Source organism: Leuciscus leuciscus, assembly GCF_965113295.1.
Source record: "Leuciscus leuciscus genome assembly, chromosome: 14".
In the NCBI taxonomy this organism is placed as follows: domain Eukaryota; kingdom Metazoa; phylum Chordata; class Actinopteri; order Cypriniformes; family Leuciscidae; genus Leuciscus; species Leuciscus leuciscus.
In genome coordinates this window covers 2,950,447-2,973,552 of record NC_138738.1, presented here as the reverse complement: position 1 = coordinate 2,973,552, position 23,106 = coordinate 2,950,447, and the positions used below count along the sequence as shown (strand labels likewise).

The 23,106-nt window shown below is 38.0% G+C and overlaps 2 protein-coding genes across 5 annotated transcripts in view; one reads left to right on the top strand and one right to left on the bottom strand.

Annotated features, from left to right (window-relative positions):
• The window catches only part of rtf2 (replication termination factor 2), a 46,025-nt gene that overhangs the window by 19,467 nt on the left and 3,452 nt on the right, over nt 1–23,106 (top strand). Inside the window, exons 6-8 of the mRNA XM_082136532.1 lie at nt 15,092–15,205; nt 15,427–15,478; nt 19,510–19,590. Coding sequence (XP_081992658.1) covers nt 15,092–15,205; nt 15,427–15,478; nt 19,510–19,590 — 247 coding nt within the window. The remainder of the gene's footprint in view (nt 1–15,091; nt 15,206–15,426; nt 15,479–19,509; nt 19,591–23,106) is intronic.
• gcnt7 (glucosaminyl (N-acetyl) transferase family member 7) lies at nt 1,945–15,808 on the bottom strand. Of its 4 annotated transcripts, none has more exons than XM_082136474.1 (4): nt 15,639–15,808; nt 4,633–5,613; nt 4,046–4,141; nt 1,945–2,596 (listed from the first exon to the last, which is right to left on the bottom strand). In XM_082136474.1, the coding sequence occupies exons 2-4, from the start codon at nt 5,576–5,578 to the stop codon at nt 2,355–2,357; spliced, it is 1,284 nt and encodes a 427-aa protein (XP_081992600.1). In that variant the 5' UTR covers nt 5,579–5,613; nt 15,639–15,808; the 3' UTR covers nt 1,945–2,354. The 4 variants fall into 4 exon arrangements, with proteins under 4 accessions (XP_081992600.1, XP_081992599.1, XP_081992598.1 ...); XM_082136473.1 differs by lacking the exon at nt 15,639–15,808 and adding an exon at nt 9,555–9,814; XM_082136472.1 differs by lacking the exon at nt 15,639–15,808 and adding an exon at nt 8,606–9,498.

Below are 23,106 nucleotides of genomic sequence, written 5' to 3'. Positions count from 1 at the left end.
TGTGCAAATAATGGAGAATATTAAGAGAAAAATCGCGAGTGATAGAAGAGAGGACTGGGTTAAAATCTTCCACTGTGGATGCTATTCTTTTTCTCCACGATGCTCTGTAAGAGACAGTTCTAACTTTTCGTTTGATTGGACTTTATTTTCGTTTAACTGTTGGAAACTACTGGAAAAAAGAATGGCCATGTTCTGTGGTGCATTTTTGAGGTAAGATAACCTGCAAGTTTGTTTTTGATTTATTTAATTTAATTTGTTTAGATTGACTATTGCTCATTTCGTTTGTGAGCGCTGTTGCGAGCAGCCTGAGCCTGCCTCAGTATTTCAAAAAATTTTACTCACTGTGGTTTAATAAATAAACATTAAACTAACTGTCTGTGTGATATGCTTGAAGTGTTTTATATCTATGGATTTTATTGTAGCTAAGTAAAGTATTAGCGTTGATTTGAGAGGCTAAATTGATCAAACATGTTTTACTCGCTGTTGGCTCGGCTTGCTTGGTCGTAATTTTTTTTAATTTTTTTTAATTTATTTTTTTATGCTCCAAACATTTGTCTAAATGAACTTAATAAAGAAGAGAAAAGAAAAGAAACATAACTAACAAAACGGACATATTTTAATGGCAGTCTGCCGCTGTGAAAAAAAAAAAAAAAAAAAAAAAAAAAACGGGCTTGGGTCGGACTCGGGCTGATAATTCTGATGAGCTGTCGGGCTAGGGCCTGAGCGTCTCGGGCCAGGGCCGGGCTCGGGCCTAGATTTGAGGCCCGTGCAGGGCTCTGGCTCGCGCAGCTCATTTTCTCATGGGCGGGCCTAATTCTTTTTGCGGGGAAAGAAGAGAAAGGGGAGGTAACCTTTCCCCTTATGACGACACAAAGGGAAGATTTCTAGATTCGCCCATCTGAGCTTTCATTTTCTCAAAAATACCCAGGGCTTGGTTTACACCCATCAAAACGTCTAGCCACTGGGGGACCATAGGCAGGTTGTTGTCGTTAGTTGTCATGTAGCTGCAAAGTTACTTATAGTTAGTAGAATGTCTAAAGTGGACTATCAAAAAAAAATAAAAATAAAAATAGCTAAAGCATTGAAAATTCATCAGGGGAAATAAGAAGTTCATATCAACAGGAAATGTTACAAATCTGCCTGGAAAATAAGTGTGTCTGTATTGTCTTAAAGGTCCATGAAATTAAATTGCATGAAAATTTCACTTTATCAGGTTATTTAACCTTAATATGAGTTTCCCTAGCTTGCCTATGGTCCCCCAGTGCCTAGACGTTTTGATGGGTGTAAACCAAGCCCTGGGTATTTTTGAGAAAATGAAAGTTACTTCTAGTTAGTAGAATGTCTAAAGTGGACTATCGAAATAAAGTGTAACGATTTTCTTTCAGCCATTGTCTATTTTGTGAAGCTCAACAATCTTTTTTCTGCACATCAGAACTATTTTCTTTGGTTTTACTTATTGTGATGGATGATAAGAGAATTTGGCCTTTGTGTTTCCTTATATACTCATGTGAAACAGGAAGTCATGGCTAGATAACATCATGTTCCTAGTCACCCTGATGTGCTAAAAAGTGTGGTTATGAAGAGGAAATAATGTGCCAAGTGGCCAACGTGTATTAGAGACAAACAAACAATACAAGATTTTTGATTTTGATCATATTTACCAAGAGTGTTTGACTAAACGTCTGACAGTGGTCGTGATGTAAATTTTAATGGCTGTATTGTGTTCCTCTGTCAGCATCGCCTAGTTTAAGTAATTTGCATTGGCTCCATGTTGTAACAGAGAATTTACTAAGTTACTAAAGAGGCACATTTATTAAGACCACAGTGGAAATGAAAGTGCTTGATGTGTAGACAGCTGGGTTTTCTTCAGTTGAATGACAGCGCTAAAATATGTGAACAATGTTGAAATCACAATTTCACAATATTTACTTCTTTAGAGATGTGTCAATTTCAAAGGAATTGTATGCCTTTATTCCGCTACAGTTTATCCAATTGAGAAACGGCAGTATTATTATACAGCAGTTAATAAATAAAATAAATTACTAACTACACCACAATTCTCAACACTCACATTACAATCAAGTGTGTTTACAACATTTAAACATCATGAGCTGCACTGCCATGTGACGTGAATATTGTCATGACACATTTACACTCTAAAGCAAAAAATGTTTCGGTTAATCCTTCGTTTCTACCATGCACAATGTGGTGATGGTATTTTGACCTCAAGGGGAACTGACGTTTGCTGTGTTTTGAGGTTTGTGAGCATGCAGAAGTTGAAGAGCCTGTAAACCGTATGAAATTCTCTTTCTTTGTGACTTGTCTCTGTCATTCCTGTGATGCTTTGGTCAGACTCAGTCCTCAGGTATTAAAGTGAGAGTGCTGTTGCTGACTTCCACCTCTGTGGTGAGACGCCATGATGGCTGAATGGGAACAGAAGCTTGCTGGAGAACTTTATGCCTGTGCCACAGTTCCAGACAATCCACAGCCTCTGGGAAGCTTGCGGTCTCAAATTTATTAGCAAACATACTATCTCTTTCGATAATCCACGGTAAATCGCCAGTCCCGAAAATGCAGATATCTCTGATGTATTGTCCTGTTGAAACAAACAGTTTTTTTTTTTATATCCATTCACACGAAATTGCAACCCTATGTCTACCTCAGGAAACTAAAGTCTGTTATTGGGAAGTTAGGTAACACTTTATTTTACATTGTCCTTGTTACATGTACTTATAACAGTATATTATGCATAATTACATGCAACTAACCTTAAATTAAATCCTAATCATTTGTAGTTGCTTAATATTACTCAGTACTTCAATATATAATTACACTGTAACAATGACACCTTAAAATAAAGGGTTACACTTTATTTGGTAACACTTTATTTTACAGTGTCCTTGTTACATATGTTACATGTATTTATCATAGTAATAACAGAAAATTATGCATAATTACATGCAACTAACCCTCAACCAAATCCTAATCCTACCCTAACCCTATAGTAAGTACATTTAGTTAATTAATATTACTCCGTACTTAAATGTATAATTACACTGTAACAATGACACCTTAAAATAAAGTGTAACCGGAAGTTGTCATGTTATGATGCCTGTGCAAAGGACTCGATTGGATCCGCCTGAAATAAATATGGGTGGGAGAAAATTATTCTCCAATGCATCATCATCACCTACAAAAATAAACTTAAGCCTGCATTTAAGCGGTTAAATGCACTTGCATCACCAAATGATTTTATAAAGTTTTTACTTATGTCTTAAGGACAGGACAAAACATCTGTGGCCAGATTTACTAAACGGAGCAAATTAGCATGAGATTGCAATCCCATAAACAGATTGCAGTGGAAAGTTCTGCGGTGGATCTACTGATGATGCACAAATTAAAGATCACAGACACAGCTGCTAATTTCCATTACAACCAACGCAGTCTACCAAGAGCTGTGCAAATAACTTTTAAAAAAGTAGAGGCGGTGATAGTAGTTGCAGGTAACAACATGCACGGCACATAAAAAATAACGTGGATTGGCAAACGATATGTTAAGATAACATCTTCCTCTGGCATTCCATGTAAATAAACACGAGTGGAGAAAAGTCTCTCACACGCTCTTGTTCTCTTGCGGTTTGTCCTCCTATAGCAGCATGTCAAGCGCAAAATGTTTTAAGACATGCTTTTTGTGGCGTTAAATAATGCCAGAAATACCAGCAAATTGACTATTGCAAATTACGTTGCATGATTTATTTAAATGCTCTCCGCCCATTAATTTGACGTATGAAAGGGAAACTACTACAAATGCATATGCAATAAGTTCAGTTGCAAAAACACCTGTCCACACCTTTTCATCAACTTTCTCATTGCATTTCTCTATTAAATCCTGACTTTTTAGATTTTTTTTTTAACGCCAAAGGAGGGTTTGTGCTGGCGCAAGCTGATAGTAAATCTGGAATCAGAATCGGATCTGATCGTGAGGTGCCTAAAGATTCCCACCACTTGATATAAATCCAGTGTTTTAGTCAAGAAGTGTTTGCACCTTTACAGCCCTGGTGTGCTCTTCCTTCTTGGTCCTTCCATTTGATTGCACGAATGTTACCTTCCCATTCGCCGTCTACGCGGCTGCCAGGTGCTTCTAAAAACAAACAAACATAAAGATGAGTTTTATGATTTGGAGATGATATGCTTCTGAACAGTTCTCTGACTCATCAGTATTGCTTCTCATATCTTGCTTGATTTAAAACCACTTGCTGGAACTAACATGCAGTCAACAGCGCTTCTAAAAACCACCCAGTCTTGTGATTATTGACCACACTATCGCATGAGAGCAACACTTAAACTAAATTGAGCTGTGTGATGGCACTATTATTTTATTTTTAGAGCTACTTTATGGCTGAATTAAATTTGTTTCATAACTGATAAATTTCTCAGCATTGACTGTTATTGAACTGAATTGAATCAACGCTGAACTGCTTGAGCTGAATAATAGACACTATTTTCTTTTTAGAGCTGCTTTACAACAGAATTTGTCTCATATTTGATCAAGTTTGCATCATTGATTGTTTATTGCTGTGAAGCTGCTTTTTGAAACGATTGACTTGACCTGATTATTGCATTTTGGCTTACCCTTTATGTGGTTTAGCGTCACCCAGTAATGCTCATCTGGGCTGAAGGTATCTCTAGACCACTCCAGCAAGTCTTTGGCCACTGGGTCGCTGAGGACAAACTCCACAAACGGTCTCGTCAAAGCGTAATAAGCGGTCCCGAAGTAAATGGTCAGATTGTGTGGAGGTGGTCCCTTCTTTGGAGCGTTGGCCCTTGGTGCCACATGGATGCCCTTTACCTCAACATATGGAAACTCTGTCCTGTGCTTCATACTGGGTGGCTGCTTGACTCCCGGCGTCATGTTCCTGTCTTTCCATTCAGATCCTTGGATATACCGGATTAACTCCAGGTTGCTCTGGATGGGGAAGTCCTGGCCACACAAATTTATAACTCTTCTCCATTTTACGGGAGACTTCACCAGGTCTTTCATGCAGTTGATGTCAGCCTGCAGACGGGAGAAGCCAGCATAGGTCACCTTTTCGCTGACGGACGCCAGAAAGACGTTCGGGAAGCACCCAGATAGGATTCTGACGCTTGTCTTGTATTCTTCCAGCGCTTTATCGTCGATGTGAATGCAGTAGACGTTCTGCGGCGCGTAGATGGCTCTCAGTAGCCGCACAAACGTTTCCAGCTCTTTGTGTATGGTGATGATGAAAGCCAAAGGAAAGTCTTCCTCTTCTTTGCTCAGCGGTGCCATGATAAAGTGTAGCTCTGACTGCAGTCGAGGGCAGTTTGAGTCTGGTTTAGGCTCATAGCTGATTCTCTTACAGTCTGTTCGCTGCCATTGAAACCCAGGAGTTGCAGGTGGAAGAATGCCACAGGTCTTGGAGGCAAGCAGAGATTGGCTGTCATTTGTAGGAACAGGTGCATTGGATATGTTGGCTTTCAGGTAGATGGCAGAACATATTAGGACACAGATTCCAAGGCAGAAGAGAAAACTGCACTTGGTGTTCTCAAGCTGGACCATAATAGTCCAACATCTGAAAAGCAGCTATAGACCTCCTAAAACAGAACAGAAGAGCAAAATAATCAGAGAAGCAATTATCAACAAGGGTGGAGATTTCAAATATTAATTGCAATCTATATAATTCCCTTTCCACCTAGAAAAGTAGTTCTAACTCTAAGGTTTAAACATGCAAAAAACTAATAAAATCATCTAATTATGCCTTCAGACAATGACATAAAGGTGGATAACGCACATTAAACTCCCTAGCAGCTTTAGAGTAGATGTGTGTTTGGGCTCTCCTCTAAGCTGTTCATGGGCAGAAGTAATCATCATTAAGTACATGAAGAAACATCTGCAGTATTTTTCGAACAGGGTGTCTTCATTACTCAGGAGCATTTTTATCTCTCATAATGACGCATAGTGATAAAATATCTCAGTGAGAGGACGAACGTCTTCTCCCCCCTGGATATAACTCTCTCGTGTCACTCTTTTCTAAGCACAGAAACCCTCGGGGTTCGTTTTAATAGCGCCCCAGGGAGCTGCGTTCACCACCAGGTCTGGTAAAGGTCCCAGTTGCTGGACACAAAGGAGCTGTGGATATCAGTTTTGTCTTGGTAATGTAAGTTGTTTAATGAACCCGCGGGGGGCTTGTATAGCACGCCGACATGGTCCATTGGCACATTAAAGAATGAAAAGCACACACTGTTCTATCAGCATCATGTAGTGTTTAGAAGTTTAAGATATGGCTATGACTGTCAAAATCAGTTCTAGTTTAAAGCCATCCAGCGGATTGAAAAAAATGGTGTAGTGGGATTTTAAGAACATATTTTCAATGATATGACACAACATTTCTTTAGAAGGTGTGACTGAGTTTCACTTAAGATATATAATGTACACTACAGATCAAAGATTTGGAATAAAACAACTGTTTTCTATTTTAGTCAAATGTAATTTATTCCCGTCCTGCAAAGTTGAATTTTCAGCATCATTACTCCAGTCTTCAGTGTCACATGATCCTTCAGATATCATCGTAATATACTGATATCTTTTGACCGATAGTGAACGTCACAATAAAGTAAGGGTGTTTTGTGATGAACAAGATAACAAATCAAAGATTGGAGATTAAGGGAGGAGGGATGAAGCGACAGACCTTTGTGGTCACACTTAAATCATTTCAAACTATTTTATCAATACATTTTATTATTGAAGGATTAACTAATTGTTCCACACAGAACGCGCATTAAAACTTGCTGCTTCTCATTGTGTAGAGCGTTTCAAATCAGCAAAAACATCAGAATTGCAGGAAGGATGCTGTGGGTTTTTGGCTAATGTTATCACGTGTATTTTTGATAGTTCAAAATTGAGAACACCACTAGTTGATGCTTGTTTGTTTTTTGAAACACACATTTGCACAGATGAACTGATTAATGAATTATAATTTTTTTCTTTTTTTTTTTTCCTGTAATAGTTGCTCAGTATTGTTGAAACAACAATCGAAACATCTAAAGCAAATGTTTATAGTTTCAAAAGTAAGCCATTTTATGATCTCGGAATGATTAAGGCAGTGTTTAGATGAAACATGAACTTGAACTATAAACTCGTACCAAATCTACAGCAAAATGTACTTAGTACTGTATGTATGTTTCAGGCACTTTGAGTTAGTGTTGGTACAATACTGGAATTGCCTAATTCGATACGATACCTTGAAAAATATTGATATTTGTTACCATTTTCAATACCACTGGAAAAACTGAATCTCAATTTTTAAAAATAATTTGGGTAATTTTGTTTCTAATAGCTTACACACCACACAGGGAAGCTTTATTTGAATCGTTGACTTACATTTACCAAAAAAAGACAAGTAAGCAGTCAGTAATAAAATTAGAACAAATAAACAAATAGCAAATGATAGTGCAAATAAATACAATAGAATAAAGAGACAAGATAAGTAAACATGGCTTTACGTTTTTTCAGGGGGGTCTGACCGTATCGTATATTCAGGTAAGAAATACTACAGAAAGTTAAGGAATCAAATGGTTTAGTAGGAAGTTACACAACATTCAATTTATTTTTCAACTATTTACGTTCCAAAACTGACTGTATGTACCTGTATGTACCTGAATGTCCAGCAAGACAGGCATTTTTGATGTGTTTGGCCATTTAAATACAATACTCCACGAAAAATAACTACATTTTGTTCTCTTTAAGGGTGGCTTTATAGGAGTGCCACTTATATAGATCAGTGGCGTGCACGAAACTTGCTTGAATGACAAAAATTATGCGCAATACAAGCACTATTAAACCATAGCGAATGAGACGAACGAGAGCGAGGAGGCTGGTGTGTGTCAATTTGCCATCGGAGAGAAGTGAGAGCGAGAATGCACAGCTGGCATCAGTGTATCGATCGATACTACAGAAAAGGAGTATTGGAACCGTTTCAGATATACATATCCAAATATTTATATTATTGACAACACTACTTTGAAAAGAAAAACACCTGTGCTGTGCTAGATTTTTATCGGTAATGCAATCTCTGCTTTGTATTGAAACATGATTTATGTGATTATTTTTTTTTTTTCTAACTGTTTGAGTAGTTGTTAGATATCAAACAGACTTGTAAAGCACCTGCTAAATTTACAAAGGTAAATGTACAATCAAAGATCAGCAGAATCATATCGATTTCATGCGGTAACAGCGTGCTGATGGAAAGACATTAACACGTTTTCGGTTTGTCGTTTTACTAGTATAACGAGCCTTTAAATGCAGATTAACATTTTAATGTATTTTTATATATCAAATTAAATGCCTGATTTAAAAAAAATAAAATAATTAGATTTATTTGTAGTTACAAGGAAAATAAAACCTCTACACAGTCTCTCTTTAACACGTTTTGTTTTTCTGAAACATGAGCAAGTGTTTTTAGACACAGCCCAATAAATCCATGATTCAGTGACCCTACCTTTTAGCTCAAGCCGTATCCACTCCTGTTAATGGGAAATGTGATTAAGCATTCACAGATGTACTCGGGTACGCCGACTTCCGCATTACCTCTATCTAAAGTGCTCCACCTTGACTAGAACTCCACATCTAAGCAGCTACTGTCAGTGCATCTGCCTTTCTGAGAGGAAATGGCTTCGGGTGTGAGCCGCTGTTGTTATGATGTCGACACCGTCCTCCCACGACTGTGTGTTTTGGCTGCTCGGTAACACTCCCCGTGAGAGGAGGGGAGGAGCATAAGGAGGTGAAAAATGGTTGGTCCAGCTCAAGCCGTAATTTGCACCTCTTTTGGTCTTTAACACTCCCACGTTTCTTGTCTCAGAAGATTGTAACGGTAATGGCAGTTTAACATTAACAATGTCTAACCCGTTCTGTAACCTGTTGTGTTGAGCACAACTGGTTTATCCACATCCAATTTTACGGGGTTTCAGACTTGCCAAGTTGCCCAGTGAACGGCTTTGGGGGATTAGTTGCTAATTGGTTTGATTCATGCATAAAATAAAAATTCTGTCAATATTTTAGTCATTTATTTAACCTTTATTTAACCAGGAGAGAACTTTAAAATCTCTTTTACAGGAGTGTCCTGGTCAAGATAGTTATCTATCTTACACATATTCCCGGTTATCTAAATACACATATAACAATAAAACAATGTAACACTCAATACGATATCATTGAAAGTACAATCTTTGATCTTTGAATGGGAACATGGACTGTCAAGCTTTAAAAAAAAAAAAAGCCATGTAACAATATCCCATACTTCAGCTGTCCCTATGAATTAGCTTTGTGTAAATAAAAGACCAAAATGTACATTATCGTACAAATGTACATAATTTGGAATAATGTGCATTGACTAAATTGACTACGATATGATCAGGAAAAAAGGGAAGTCAACATGAAACTGAAATGGACACCATTTAAAGCATTAGCCAGTTTAGTTTTAAAGCATCACCCAGATTTAGCATTTGTTTTGCAGATTTGTTTCTCTCTCCTTTTTTACCTTCATACTTTTCATCTCCGTTTGCTCTCTCCGCCTCCTGTACTCTTTGTCAGGCACTTGATTTCCAGATAAATATGATTCCAGAAGCATTACCTCCTTGTTTTTTTTCACCTGAGCATAGAGAGAGAAAAGATGTGACCTGTTGTGAGCCCAAGAGCCGACAGGCAGTGTTTGCTGATCAGCGAGAGAGATTAGTGCTTTTGTGTTTGCCAGAACTGCTTGTGTGCAAGACAATGGCTGCTGCTGAATTCCTCACATTATTCATGAGTGTGTGTGTGTGTGTGTGTGTGTGTGTGTGTGTGTGTGTGTGTGTGTGTGTGTGTGTGTGTGTTTGGCTTTCAGTTAACTTAGTCATTGGTGAAACATTTTTTCTGTTTTTCAGGCATAGCAGGTATACCTGCTTTTTGACCAATTTTGTGACTAGAGCTGGGAATGTAATATCAACTTCAATTCTGGAATCAGGAATTGGATTCCTCTTATCGATTCCTTTGTGTGCATTTTAAAACCATTCAAGCGCAAGAGGACACCCACGCTGTTTTCTGTCACATCCAAAACGTGCGCACAGAAAGCCGCCTCTCATACTGAATAGCGCGGGATACTGAACTGAGTTCTCTTACTGTGTGTCCAAGGATCAGCTCTCATCCACTGTAATAAAGTTAAATGCCTTGCCAAAAGAGTTTACTTCTCTTTTGGCAAGGCATTTTAACTTTATTGCAGTGGAAGAGAGCGGAGGATCAGGCTCTATTTAAGTTCTATGCCCTCAGCCCTAGTGCCAAAAACAGCTATTAAGAAGTCAGGATTAATAGGAATTACATGGATATTATTATAGGACAAAACATTTGTTGTTGTGGCGGGTGAATGCGAACACCTATTGCATGCAGAACTAACATTGGGATAAATATTAGCTAGTTTTGAGTTTGTCTTTGGAGTATCTTGAATTAGATTAGACTGTGTCTTGCACAATTTTAATTTGCTCAGCGAGTGATTCTGGCGTCGAGTAATGATGTTCATTAACTATGCCCTTGTATCCGAGCTGCACCAATCACATCGGTGTATCTGATATAGGCGGGTCAGAGGCGAGTTAAACGGATGACGACAGCGCTGCGACGTCAAAGTCATTAGTAAACATTGCAAGATGGCTATGGATGAACACCAGTTGTTTGAAACGGCTTTGGCCGCTACAATGAACGAGTTAGACTTGGCTTTTTATCTAAAAGAGGAACAGAAGACAGCGCTCGAATCGCTCCTTTACAAGAAGGACGTTTTTGCTGTTTTGTCGACCGGATACGGCGAGAGTCTAATCTACCAGTTAGCTCCGCTGGTAGCTAAGCGTATGGGGCTTGTTGTGATTGGTTGTAGTGTTATCCAATTGCGTACAGTGAGATTTTCAAATGCATGCTTGGGGCCCCCGTCGAGTTGGGCGAGTTTCATTACTCAATGCCAGACCATTAATCTTTCGGATTTGGGTCTGGATTTCCAGGCTAGCATTCTCCCATTCTCTCTCTGTAAAGTCTATGCCCAAATCACTCTGCCAGGCCCTTCGAATACCATCTAAATTTGGTGGATCTATAGAGGATATAATAGAGTATGTACATGAAATAAGCCCCTTGCTGTTTGGTTTTAAATCAAGCAACGTTTCAGTGGGCAAGGAAGGGAGTAGCCCTGGAATGGAGTTTAATCCTTTCTTTATAAAGCTTCTGATTTACAAAAAAAAAAAAAATGGGATCTTGGCAAAGCAAAACGACATTCAAGATCTTAAAAAGAGCTAGTGTTATTAAAAATAATAAACCTTTCAAAAGCCTGATCCCATTCTCTTCCCAAACACGGAATGTAGAATCAACATAGGATGGAGGAAATAAGCAGTAGGGCCCGAAAAAAAGACTGAATGCATGCCAAAATGCTTCCTAAACTGAGACACATTTTTTATAGTGTGTGGAACTACTGGATTTTGAGATCTTATATATGTGTTTGTTTCCTATCAAAGGGAGTGAAGTGCAAACTAATAATCGAATAATCGAAATTTACTACATGTTTGTTCTCCTTGCACTCACAGTTGGAGTGCTTTGTGGGTCTAGGTCAGTCACCCAGTATATCATGTGCTGAACATTACTTGCACAATAATAACATAAGAAATTAGGAAATGACATCCGCCATCATATTTTGAAAGATATTGATCAGAAAAGGCCATTCTGATACAAGAGGTTTTATTATCCCACAGAAAGGAAGAAATTAAATTGTTTAATTTAGTAAAGAAACTCTTTCTTAAAGTAGGAATATTTGAAAAATAAGTACAGTAAGCATGGCAAAACTGACATTTTAACTAGATTAACACGGTAAAGACAAAGGTAAACTGGACCACTTCATTAAATCATATTTACAACGACCTAAGAGCGGGCAAAAGTTAGCTTTGAACAAATCAGTAAATGATCATGTTTCTTGTATACCCAAGTACTTAAAACCCTCATGTACCACTCTAACGGGATAGAGGAATAATCTATGTGGAGAGACGGACTGGGAATAAATCACTTTTATGCATGTTGAGCTTATAGCTTGAGAATTCCAAGATAATATGGGCTATATGAATCTGCATTAGAGACATATAGCAAAATATAATTTGTATATAATGAAATTTAATGCTCAATCCCATTCCGAGTAAAGCTACCAGACTGACAAAGTGCTACGGCCAAGGGTTTAATCGAAATTGCAAATAACAAAGGGGAGAAAAACACCTGTCTGGTGACTCTCTGCAAAGGGAAATACTCAGAATATGTATTATTTGTGCTCACACAAGCTAATGGGGAAGCATTTAACAATCTAATTTAAGAAATGAAGTCTTCTAAAAAGCCAAACTGTTTAAGAGTGTTCCTCTCTGTCGAACGCCTTTTTAGCATGGAGAGAGATTTATGACTTCATGTTTATCTGGCTGAGAATTTGTTTATATAACATTATAAAGACAATGCAAATGATTAAAAGCGTTACGACTATGAATAAATGCCATTTGATCACTTTAACATATTAGCCAAAGTCCTTGCAATGAGGATAGAGCCCGTTCTTCCAACTATGATTTAAAGTCGACATTCAAAAATGAAAGTGAAAATGACCTGTAAGACTGACAAAGGGTAGGATCTTAATCTTTCGAAGAAAAGAAAGTGAAGCGTGTGTGAGTGTTGGAGGAAAGCATCCGCTAGCGAAGGATTCATTATAAACTCCCACAAGAAGAGGACCCAGTAAAATTGAGAACTTGTCTTTTCACAACCTTTTTTCTTCATATTAGGTATATAGAAAGTTATATTCAGTTTGAAGACGCAGTCTCTCGTTATATAAGTCAGGTCTGGTATATGGCATACGGCTGTGCTGCTAATTGCATCTTAAGTATCTTTCAGCTTCATGGTTGTTTGTTCTTTAGAGAATAAGAAAAGAAAGATATTAATTTGCTATGTAAATATGCTTCCAATGCTTCCCATAATATAGACCTTGAAATATCAGGCAAATCGATAATTTGTAGGTAAAATTCTATCTCTTTATTTAGATAAGTAACAAATTCTCCATCTGCCAAAAGCAGGGGGTTCAGCCTCCAGGGCTTAAAGTAGGAGTACAGGGGGCATGATTGGACATGACAATACTTTGATGCGTGCTTGTTGTAAAAGAGGATATGATACTTAGAAATAATCTATACAACTGTAGGAGTGGTGCACAAGGGTGAAAAAAAAAAATCTCCATTGGTCCAGCAACATATTATATGGCTCACAGAAGTTTTGAATGTTCGATTTAGTTTGAGGATCTGTCAAAAGATGTGTTCAAAACACAGTTAAAATCCCCACCTATAATTAATGCGTAATCTTCGAGAGGGGGAATAGTAGCAAAGACTTTACTGAAAAAAAATTATCATCAAAATTCGGAGCATATCTATAAATGTGTTCATTTCTATAAATGAGAGGAAATCCTATTTCTCTTCATGCCTTTTATGTTGTAAAATCTAAGTCAGATTTATTAAGCTTGGACATGTAATCAGAAAATAAACTGTTCACATGTCTACAGAACTAAATGTACTGAACCAATCATAATAAACAACATAAGTGCATTGATGCAGATTAACATAAACTAAAAACTTACTGGACCAAATGCCCAGTTGCTTTTTCAAATGCACATTATAAGCGACTCAAACTCGCAGTGCTTTCAGATGGAACAGCATTTACTACTGATCACAGAGCCGTGCTTCACTGACAAGCTGCACATAAGAAATAATCGCACTAAGCCAAATCAGTTTAAGTGCGATTTCGGGATAATTGCGATTAATCGTGCAGCCCTACCATCATTTTACCGGAAGTCCAGTCGCTGTTCTTGACTGAATAACTATGTTTTATTTACAGTGCAGAGTCTTATTTTACATTAAAAATACAGTTTCTGTACCTGAATACCTGAAAATCTTAAAACACTGTTTGTTTCAATCGTGTCTTTGTTCAGTTGTATTTATTTGTGAGATTGCTAATGTTTATTTGTTCTTTTTTAATTACGGAGTGTTTACGTGTTTAATAATGCTCGAAATTTATATTAGTTTATATTTTTAAACATAGCTACAATGAAATGTTTTTCTAGAAGACTTAGAATAAATGTGAATGATATCTATTATTATTATGATTATTATTATGATTATTTTTACCTTATTGGAATCGAAATTAGGAATCGATAAGAATCAAAATCGATAAGCAGAATCACATTCGGAATTGATCATATTGAAACGATACCCAGCCTTATTTGTGACATAATATAATATTATTATTATTATTATTATTATTACATTTTGGTGACTTCAGAATTCATATACTTCCATTATATAATATTTTGATGACTTGTGCTACTAGTGTGGAAAAAAATTTATTCTGAGTAGATATGTCCAAAAGATTGACTAGATGTGTACACAGGATTATCTTATCACCTTCAGGAGAGGTTTGTTTTATAGTAGTTATCAATGTTTGTGTACCAGTAACTTTTGCAAATAAGACATATAGGTTAAGTCGTCTTCCAGTAAAGCTGTATTATCTATTGCTTAGATCTTAAGCCAGGTTTGATTGCTCTATAATTTCTACTGTTTAAAAATGCAATGCAAATCCCTTCTAATGCCATTGATTTTTCTTCTCTCCATGACAGTGCCATGAATATATTTCCATGTGTAAACAGCATAACTTTGAATGAATCATACGCCTCATTTAGTCTCGTACAACATTTTTTGCAAAGTTTGAGCCCAGTGGTTAAGGTTGCTCATGCCTCTAGTCAATAATTATGTCATGATTTGTACAATTTTTCTACAGTGTGCTAATAACTAACTAGTCAAACCTTAAAACGCAAGCACTTTAGGTGTATCTGAGAACACAGTGATCTCAGTGGTTGATTGAAACTGATTGAGGTAAACCATGGTATTTTAGTTAGTTTTTATAAAAAAAAAAAAAATGTGTCAAAAACAGTCATTTATTTAAATAATTAAATGTTTCATTCATTTCAATTTTCATGTTCTTGTTGTGTGTTTTTTTTTTTTATAGTGTGGAGATCCTTTCCAAGAAGACGACCTTGTGGTTCTGAATGGGACTAAAGAGGAAGTGGAGAAGCTGCAGAAGGCCATGGAGGAGCGCCGAACAAAGGCTAAAACTGCTAAAGTAAACTGATGCCCTGCTGGTGTAGAATTACTGTGGTGTTTGGGATGTGCTTGATGGGAAATGAGATTTAAAAACCACCATTATTGCAAACCCATATCCGTAATCTAATTCACTGAGAGGAGAGGAAGTGAAAATGTGAAAAACAGACAAAACATTCACTTCATTTTTAAAAGCACTGTTTATGTGTTAAAAACTATTCTTATTTTTTTCTTACTTTGCAGAAATCAAAGAAGAGCAAAGATGCTAAAGTCTCCAAGAAGCAGGATTCAGCAGGTACAGTAACACATACGGTTTGCCTTATAAATCACATTAAAGTTCTGACTTTCTGATCAGTATTTCTTGTACAAATGAATCCTTATCAGAGACGTCATTCATCCTTAGCCAAATTAAAGGAAAAGTTCACGCAAATGAAAATTTGGTATCATTTACTCACCCGTTTCTCATTCCATGCTTTGATTATTTGTCAGTGAATAGAAGAAAGAAATTAATACGTGTTTCACCAGAGAGTTCAAACCTCTTTTGTAGATAGACTTGCAAGATTCGCTTCCACTAAATTTCTGTGATGTAATATATTGAGCAATACAATTCTAAAGAAGTCTACATGCATGAATGAAATTTAGAGATTTTCAGCGGATAACTTTAATCTGTTCCTCACGCAATAAAACGTATCATTTGGCTTCAGAAGACTTTGTGTAATATACAAAAATCCACTTTTGTTCTGCCTAAAATCTCAGTTTTGTTGTTAGAGCTGTTAAGTTTTCTCTGAATGTTTAGTTATGCATTACAGAGATGATTGCAGAGGGTGAATTTCACTCTTTGTAAACAGCCTCTTTCCCTTGTGGGAAAGTTGTATTGTGTCTACCTGCTTTACCGGCTTTACTGGCATTGTATCATCAAGACAGCTGTGTTGAAAGATTGAAAGTAATTCCGACAAGCCTAGTCTCATGTTAACACATACTCTACTGTTAAAAAATTTGGGCGCAGTTAGGTTTTTTTCTTTTGAAAGAAATTCATCTTTTTTTTTATTCAACAAGGATGCATTAAAAATTTATCAAAAAGTGACAGTAAAGGCGTTTATAATGTTACAAAAGATTTCTATTTCCAAATGCTACTCCTTTGATCAAAGAAAACAAATGATCATGGTTTCAAAAATGAAAAATAAAATGATCATGGTTTCCACAAAAATATGAAGCAGCACAACTGTTCTCAACATTGATGATAAGAAGTGTTTCTTGAGCATCATTTCAGCATATTAGAATGATTTCTGAAGGATCATGTGACACTGATGCTGAAAATTCAGCTTTGATCACAGGAATAAATTGTATTTTAGAATACATTCCCATAGAAAATGGTTATTTTAAAGGGTCCATATGGTGACACTTAAACTTATATTTGTACCGTTTATATGTGTCTATTAAACACTAATTTAAAGCTGCCGTCGGCAAGTCTGGCAGATTGGGTCGATTAGCCAAAATGTTGAATGTTTACAACTCTCATGCCCCTCCCCACTACCAGCGAGCACCCTCCCATCGAGGTCGTGCTCGTCAGTGCGTCACTGTGCGTGTGTACCTGATTTTCTGTGAACGCGTCCGTCTCTTCAGCATCTATCAACACCATGGACTCGGAGGTAGGCTGCCCTGGCTAATCTATCCATAGATAGCAATAACCGAGGAATTGGAAGCTTGTTAGTAGATTTTCTCTCCGCCATCACGCTTCATGCAATCTCCAGGCGAACTTCAGGCGTGGCGTGTGCATGTGATATTAACGTGCGCGAGTGAGGGGGGATCTGTGGCGTGTGCACGACCTGTGATTGACAGTCAGATATCACACCCCCCTGCGCTGATTGGACCTGATGAAGCGGGAGCGCTGGATTTTTGCAAAACAAATAACACGCTCCAGGTGGAGTTAGAAGCTCAGGTTTTTTTCTAAAACCACCTTATTTATGTTGTTCTGTCGGACTATAGTGTCGATTACACTGAATATGATCAAAAAAATGTTGCCGACGGCAGCTTTAATAGTGTTACCAAAAAAAAAAGAAAAGAGTTGGGTTGATTTTACCACACTTTTCTTGAGAGCCTTTTTTCCTCCCCTCCCACAAACGCTTGGATTCTGAATGATGTGAAGTGCATGTTTGAAAGTCACAGAAACCACTTAGACTAGAGTGAAGGATGTGTTTTCGTGTTATTATCATACTTTCCGTGATGTGTCTGCGTTTATGTTCCGGTGCACGGCACATAGCGTTACCTGACACACGCCCACCTACTCTTATCCCCGGCTCTCTGTGCGCCGCTGTTGCCTGGAAAAGGCAGCGGTGTCAGCAGCATGAAGGTCCCCTGTGACCGCTGGTAGACCATATAGTACGACCTTATTTGTAGTTTTATAAAATTATGCATTTCCCATGGCCGGTTTTCAGGGACGACTTAACTCTAGGCATGACTCCCGCTTCTTCTCGGATTCGAGAAAGGGGGCGGGGCTAGGTTGAGTTTTGGAACACGACAACACCCATTGGTTACCCGGGTTCTATGTAGCAAAATGCATCAAATTCTAACTGGCCCGTTTAGCTGGGAGGCGGTCTAGTTTTGTGGGGGGTGGAGAAATGGCGGCAGTGAGCGATTTCATATTTTCACAGCTTTTAATTTATACTGTATATCACACCCAGAATCCCATAAAAACCCAGTTTCACCATATGGGACTGTTTAAGTTGTGATAATTCACAATGTTAATATTTTTTTCCTTTTTTATCAATGAAAAGTAGCCTTTTGTGAGCAGAAGAGAGAGACCCTAAACCTTTGATTGGTAGTGTTTAAATGGTAAAGTAAACGTCTATAACCAGATGAGCGTTCTCACTGTAAGGACATGATCTGAAAACAAATCCGCCCCTGTTCTATTGAACAAAGTTAGACTTTAATTAACTCTGCAAGTTAAACCTCAAGGTAACCACTTCACAAATGCATAACTGAACCGAAGTAAAGCTTGTGGTGAATTTCTGCTTTTGTGTCAGTCACACTGAATACTGAAGAAGGGATTTTAATACAGCTCGAGTGTTATGGGCAATATCTGTGACATGCTGTTGATTTCCACAGAAAATAATTTACATTTGTGCAAACAAGCACACGTACAATGAAAGTCAAGGCTTGTCAATAATTGACAAGGCACTCTGAGTTAAGCTCATGGTTTCCAAAGTATAGCCACAAAACCTAAGCATTTTATGTATTAAAATAGGATTAGTGTGAGAAAATTGCTTGTTAATCTTGTCAGTGAACACGGTAGCTTTTGCACAAAACCAACACTGCTTTAACAACATAAGATAAAATAAAAAAAAAAAAAAAAAAAAGCCCCATAGACCTCTAATTTAAGTGCGTTTTTACTAAACCGAGGGGCAAGTCTGTGGTGATTGACAGTATGCCACAGATTCTGTGGAAAGTACTTTCATTGAACCCATAGCATTCCTGTATAACTGTACAAGTAAATACGTGAGGCTTGAATAAAGGTTAAACTTCGCATAGAAATAACTGACTGGAGTTATCAATGTAGGACAAATGTCAATATTAACAGAATTTTATTTTATCCACCCTTTTAGTTGTGCTTCAGTTTAAATCAGGCTAAAGTAAAGTGTACATGTCATTGATTATCCATATCCATATCCACACACACACCCTGGCAATGGATAAACGAGTTAAAAAAGAAGCTGAGAAGCTTCTTCACTGTTCAAAGGTTCTTAACAGAGCATTTGATCAAAGTACAATGCCATGTTTCATACTATTTGAGTGCACATTGACTAATAAAGGTTACATGGTATGATACAGTTTGACAATAGGCTCTTGTTATTTTATTTAAGATGAGATCCTACTGTTGTGTCTTGGATATATGGATATATATATATATATATATATATATATATATATATATATATATATATATATATATATATATTTATATATATATATATATATATATATATATATATGTCTGTGAGCTTTTCTAACATCAGGATGTTAGATTAAAACATGAACATGTATGCATTTTATTTGAAATAGACATGCAGTGTGGCTAACTAAACTTTAAACATTTAATATTAGCTTTAACAAAATGCTGTATAGAATAATTTGTGAATGAGACTTCACGCAAGTATCCATAAGCATCAACTCAACCTTATTATCATGCATATTCTCAGAAAACAATGTTTTATGCTGTTTAAACGTCCCCTATAATGGCTAAACTACTTACGTTTAGTACTTTACTAAACTAGTGAAACTACTTAATATTTAATTGTGTTTTTTTTTTCTTCTTCTTTTCTCTTCTAGTGGCAGAAAGCTGTGATTTACCCAAAGACACATCAGAGACTAAATCTACATCACTGAATGGAGACGACGGCAGTGAATCAGGTATCCCAGCATGCCAGGGTACAGAAGGGCTGTGGCTAGATTTACATTTTAGATTGCACTATATGTAAATGGTTTAGAAAGCTCAGTTATGCAAGCGTTGGTTTCTGAAATGAGGAATCTGTATCTGTACCGGAGGGGCCGAATGAATGCATGTAGATGTGATGTATTTCATCATCGTTTAGGAGGAAGATTACACAACGTAGTCTGGTCATGTGAAACATTTATCATTGCATACTGGTAATTCTACATATTTACATGAAATCCACATTATATTTGTTATTTTACCTCTTATCCCATATGACACAGGATTTTACTACATAGTGTGCTAGTGAGGAAAAAGGGTAAGTTAAAGGGATAGTTCGGCCAAAAATGATATTAAACACATGATTTACTCACCCTCAAGCCGTTCGAGATGCATTTGTCAATAATTTTTCAGACGAACACATTTTCAGTTATTTTAGAAAATGTCTTAGATCTTTCAGTGCTTATAATGTCAAGTTATGGGGTCCATCTCCTTCAAGTCTCTAAAATGTGCATGCATCCTTCACAAAAGTGGGATAAACGAAGGCCTTCTGAGGGTCTTCTGATACGCCAGCATCCATCTCCCGTGAACGCGCGTCGACCGTTGCCGGAAGCCAGTTATTTTCATTTATAAAGTTTTAAATATGTATATTTTTACGACAAAACCGCACGGATTACCCTCAGAAGGCCTTCGTTTATCCCCCTGGAGCCGGATGGATTACTTTTGTGAAGGATGCATGCACATGTTTGGGACTTGAAGGAGGAGGACCCCATAACTTGACATTATAACCACTGAAAGATCTAAGACATTTTCTAAAATAACTGAAAATGTGTTCGTCTGAAAAATGATTGACATATGCATCTCGAACGGCTTGAGGGTGAGTAAATCATGGGTTTAATATCATTTTTGGCCGAACTATCCCTTTAAACACACTTTATGAAAGACATACTTACCTTTCACCATTGTTTGGGGGTCCTTCAGGGTCTTCCTGATTGTGTAACATGCTGTCTCACATCGTGTCAAAATAAAATTCACAATAAAATTGCTCCAGTTTGCTTGTTATCCTGGATGATGTTGGCTGACAGCCAGTTTTGGGACAGAATGCTCCAAAGCATAACAATCAACTGGATGTCATATTCTTTGTAATATTTAAATATATTGTTGTCAAGACTCATACAATAATGCCTGTGGCAGAGATGTTTGGGTTTATTTGATTTTTTACAGTTTGTTTGGCTTTTTTGTATGTCACTCTAAGGTCCGGACAGTTATCCGGTGTGACTATAATGTCTAATAATTCTTACACTTTGTAATACCCACAATATATGTTCATATCATTTGATAAACAGAGATCAATAGATTCAATAAATGTGCTTTTTATTAAACATTTCCTTATTTTGACTTCATAAAGGGGTTTTGGACATCAAAATTGCACGTCACGTCTTTGGGCCCTGTATATCAGAGTGTGCAGAAAGTGTTGTAAATGGCGTATATACACGTACAGATCATTTGTAACAGGTCAGTAACAGTGTTCAACACAATGATGTGTAAATGCATGAATAAATCATTCACAACACTTTCTGCATCCCCTAATCTAAAGTGTAAACTATTCATCACTTGTAAATGTGTTACACATCATTCGTAGATTACCACTTCAAGAATCAATAAGTCATGAGATCAACGATTCGTATCTACGAATGATGTGTAACACATTTACAAGTGATGAATAGTTTACACTTTAGATTAGGGGATGCAGAAAGTGTTGTGAATTTATTCATGCATTTACACATCTGTAACAGCTGTTGAACACTGTAGTGTGCGCTGCAGTGTAAGTGCTGACTGGTGAGGGTATAGACAGCTGTCTTCTGTAGTGTGTAGTGTAGTGTGTACTGCAGTGTAAGTGCTGACTGGTGAGGGTATAGACAGCTGTCTTCTGTAGTGTGTAGTGTGTACTGCAGTGTAAGTGCTGACTGGTGAGGGTGTAGACAGCTGTCTTCTGTAGTGTAGTGTAGTGTGTACTGCAGTGTAAGTGCTGACTGGTGAGGGTATAGACAGCTGTCTTCTGTAGTGTAGTGTGTACTGCAGTGTAAGTGCTGACTGGTGAGGGTATAGACAGCTGTCTTCTGTAGTGTGTAGTGTAGTGTGCACTGCAGTGTAAGTGCTGACTGGTGAGGGTATAGACAGCTGTCTTCTGTAGTGTAGTGTGTACTGCAGTGTAAGTGCTGACTGGTGAGGGTATAGACAGCTGTCTTCTGTAGTGTGTAGTGTGTGCTGCAGTGTAAGTGCTGACTGGTGAGGGTATAGACAGCTGTCTTCTGTAGTGTGTAGTGTAGTGTGCGCTGCAGTGTAAGTGCTGACTGGTGAGGGTATAGACAGCTGTCTTCTGTAGTGTGTAGTGTAGTGTGCACTGCAGTGTAAGTGCTGACCGGTGAGGGTATAGACAGCTGTCTTCTGTAGTGTAGTGTGCACTGCAGTGTAAGTGCTGACTGGTGAGGGTATAGACAGCTGTCTTCTGTAGTGTGTTGTGTAGTGTGTACTGCAGTGTAAGTGCTGACTGGTGAGGGTATAGACAGCTGTCTTCTGTAGTGTGTAGTGTAGTGTGCGCTGCAGTGTAAGTGCTGACTGGTGAGGGTATAGACAGCTGTCTTCTGTAGTGTAGTGTGTACTGCAGTGTAAGTGCTGACTGGTGAGGGTGTAGACAGCTGTCTTCTGTAGTGTGTAGTGTAGTGTGTGCTGCAGTGTAAGTGCTGACTGGTGAGGGTGTAGACAGCTGTCTTCTGTAGTGTAGTGTAGTGTGTGCTGCAGTGTAAGTGCTGACTGGTGAGGGTGTAGACAGCTGTCTTCTGTAGTGTAGTGTAGTGTGTACTGCAGTGTAAGTGCTGACTGGTGAGGGTATAGACAGCTGTCTTCTGTAGTGTGTAGTGTAGTGTGTACTGCAGTGTAAGTGCTGACTGGTGAGGGTGTAGACAGCTGTCTTCTGTAGTGTGTAGTGTGCGCTGCAGTGTAAGTGCTGACTGGTGAGGGTATAGACAGCTGTCTTCTGTAGTGTAGTGTGTACTGCAGTGTAAGTGCTGACTGGTGAGGGTGTAGACAGCTGTCTTCTGTAGTGTAGTGTGCACTGCAGTGTAAGTGCTGACTGGTGAGGGTGTAGACAGCTGTCTTCTGTAGTGTGTAGTGTGCGCTGCAGTGTAAGTGCTGACTGGTGAGGGTATAGACAGCTGTCTTCTGTAGTGTAGTGTGTACTGCAGTGTAAGTGCTGACTGGTGAGGGTGTAGACAGCTGTCTTCTGTAGTGTGTAGTGTAGTGTGCACTGCAGTGTAAGTGCTGACTGGTGAGGGTATAGACAGCTGTCTTCTGTAGTGTGTAGTGTGTACTGCAGTGTAAGTGCTGACTGGTGAGGGTATAGACAGCTGTCTTCTGTAGTGTGTAGTGTAGTGTGCACTGCAGTGTAAGTGCTGACTGGTGAGGGTATAGACAGCTGTCTTCTGTAGTGTGTA

Excerpts from the sequence above, each read along its gene's own strand:
- gcnt7 (XM_082136474.1), bottom strand. The coding sequence starts at position 5,578 with ATGGTCCAGCTTGAGAACACCAAGTGCAGTTTTCTCTTCTGCCTTGGA. Across the intron at positions 4,142-4,632 it reads GACGCTAAACCACATAAAGG|AAGCACCTGGCAGCCGCGTA; the intron begins GTAAGCCAAAAT and ends GTTTGTTTTTAG. Across the intron at positions 2,597-4,045 it reads AGCACACCAGGGCTGTAAAG|GACAATACATCAGAGATATC; the intron begins GTGCAAACACTT and ends TTGTTTCAACAG.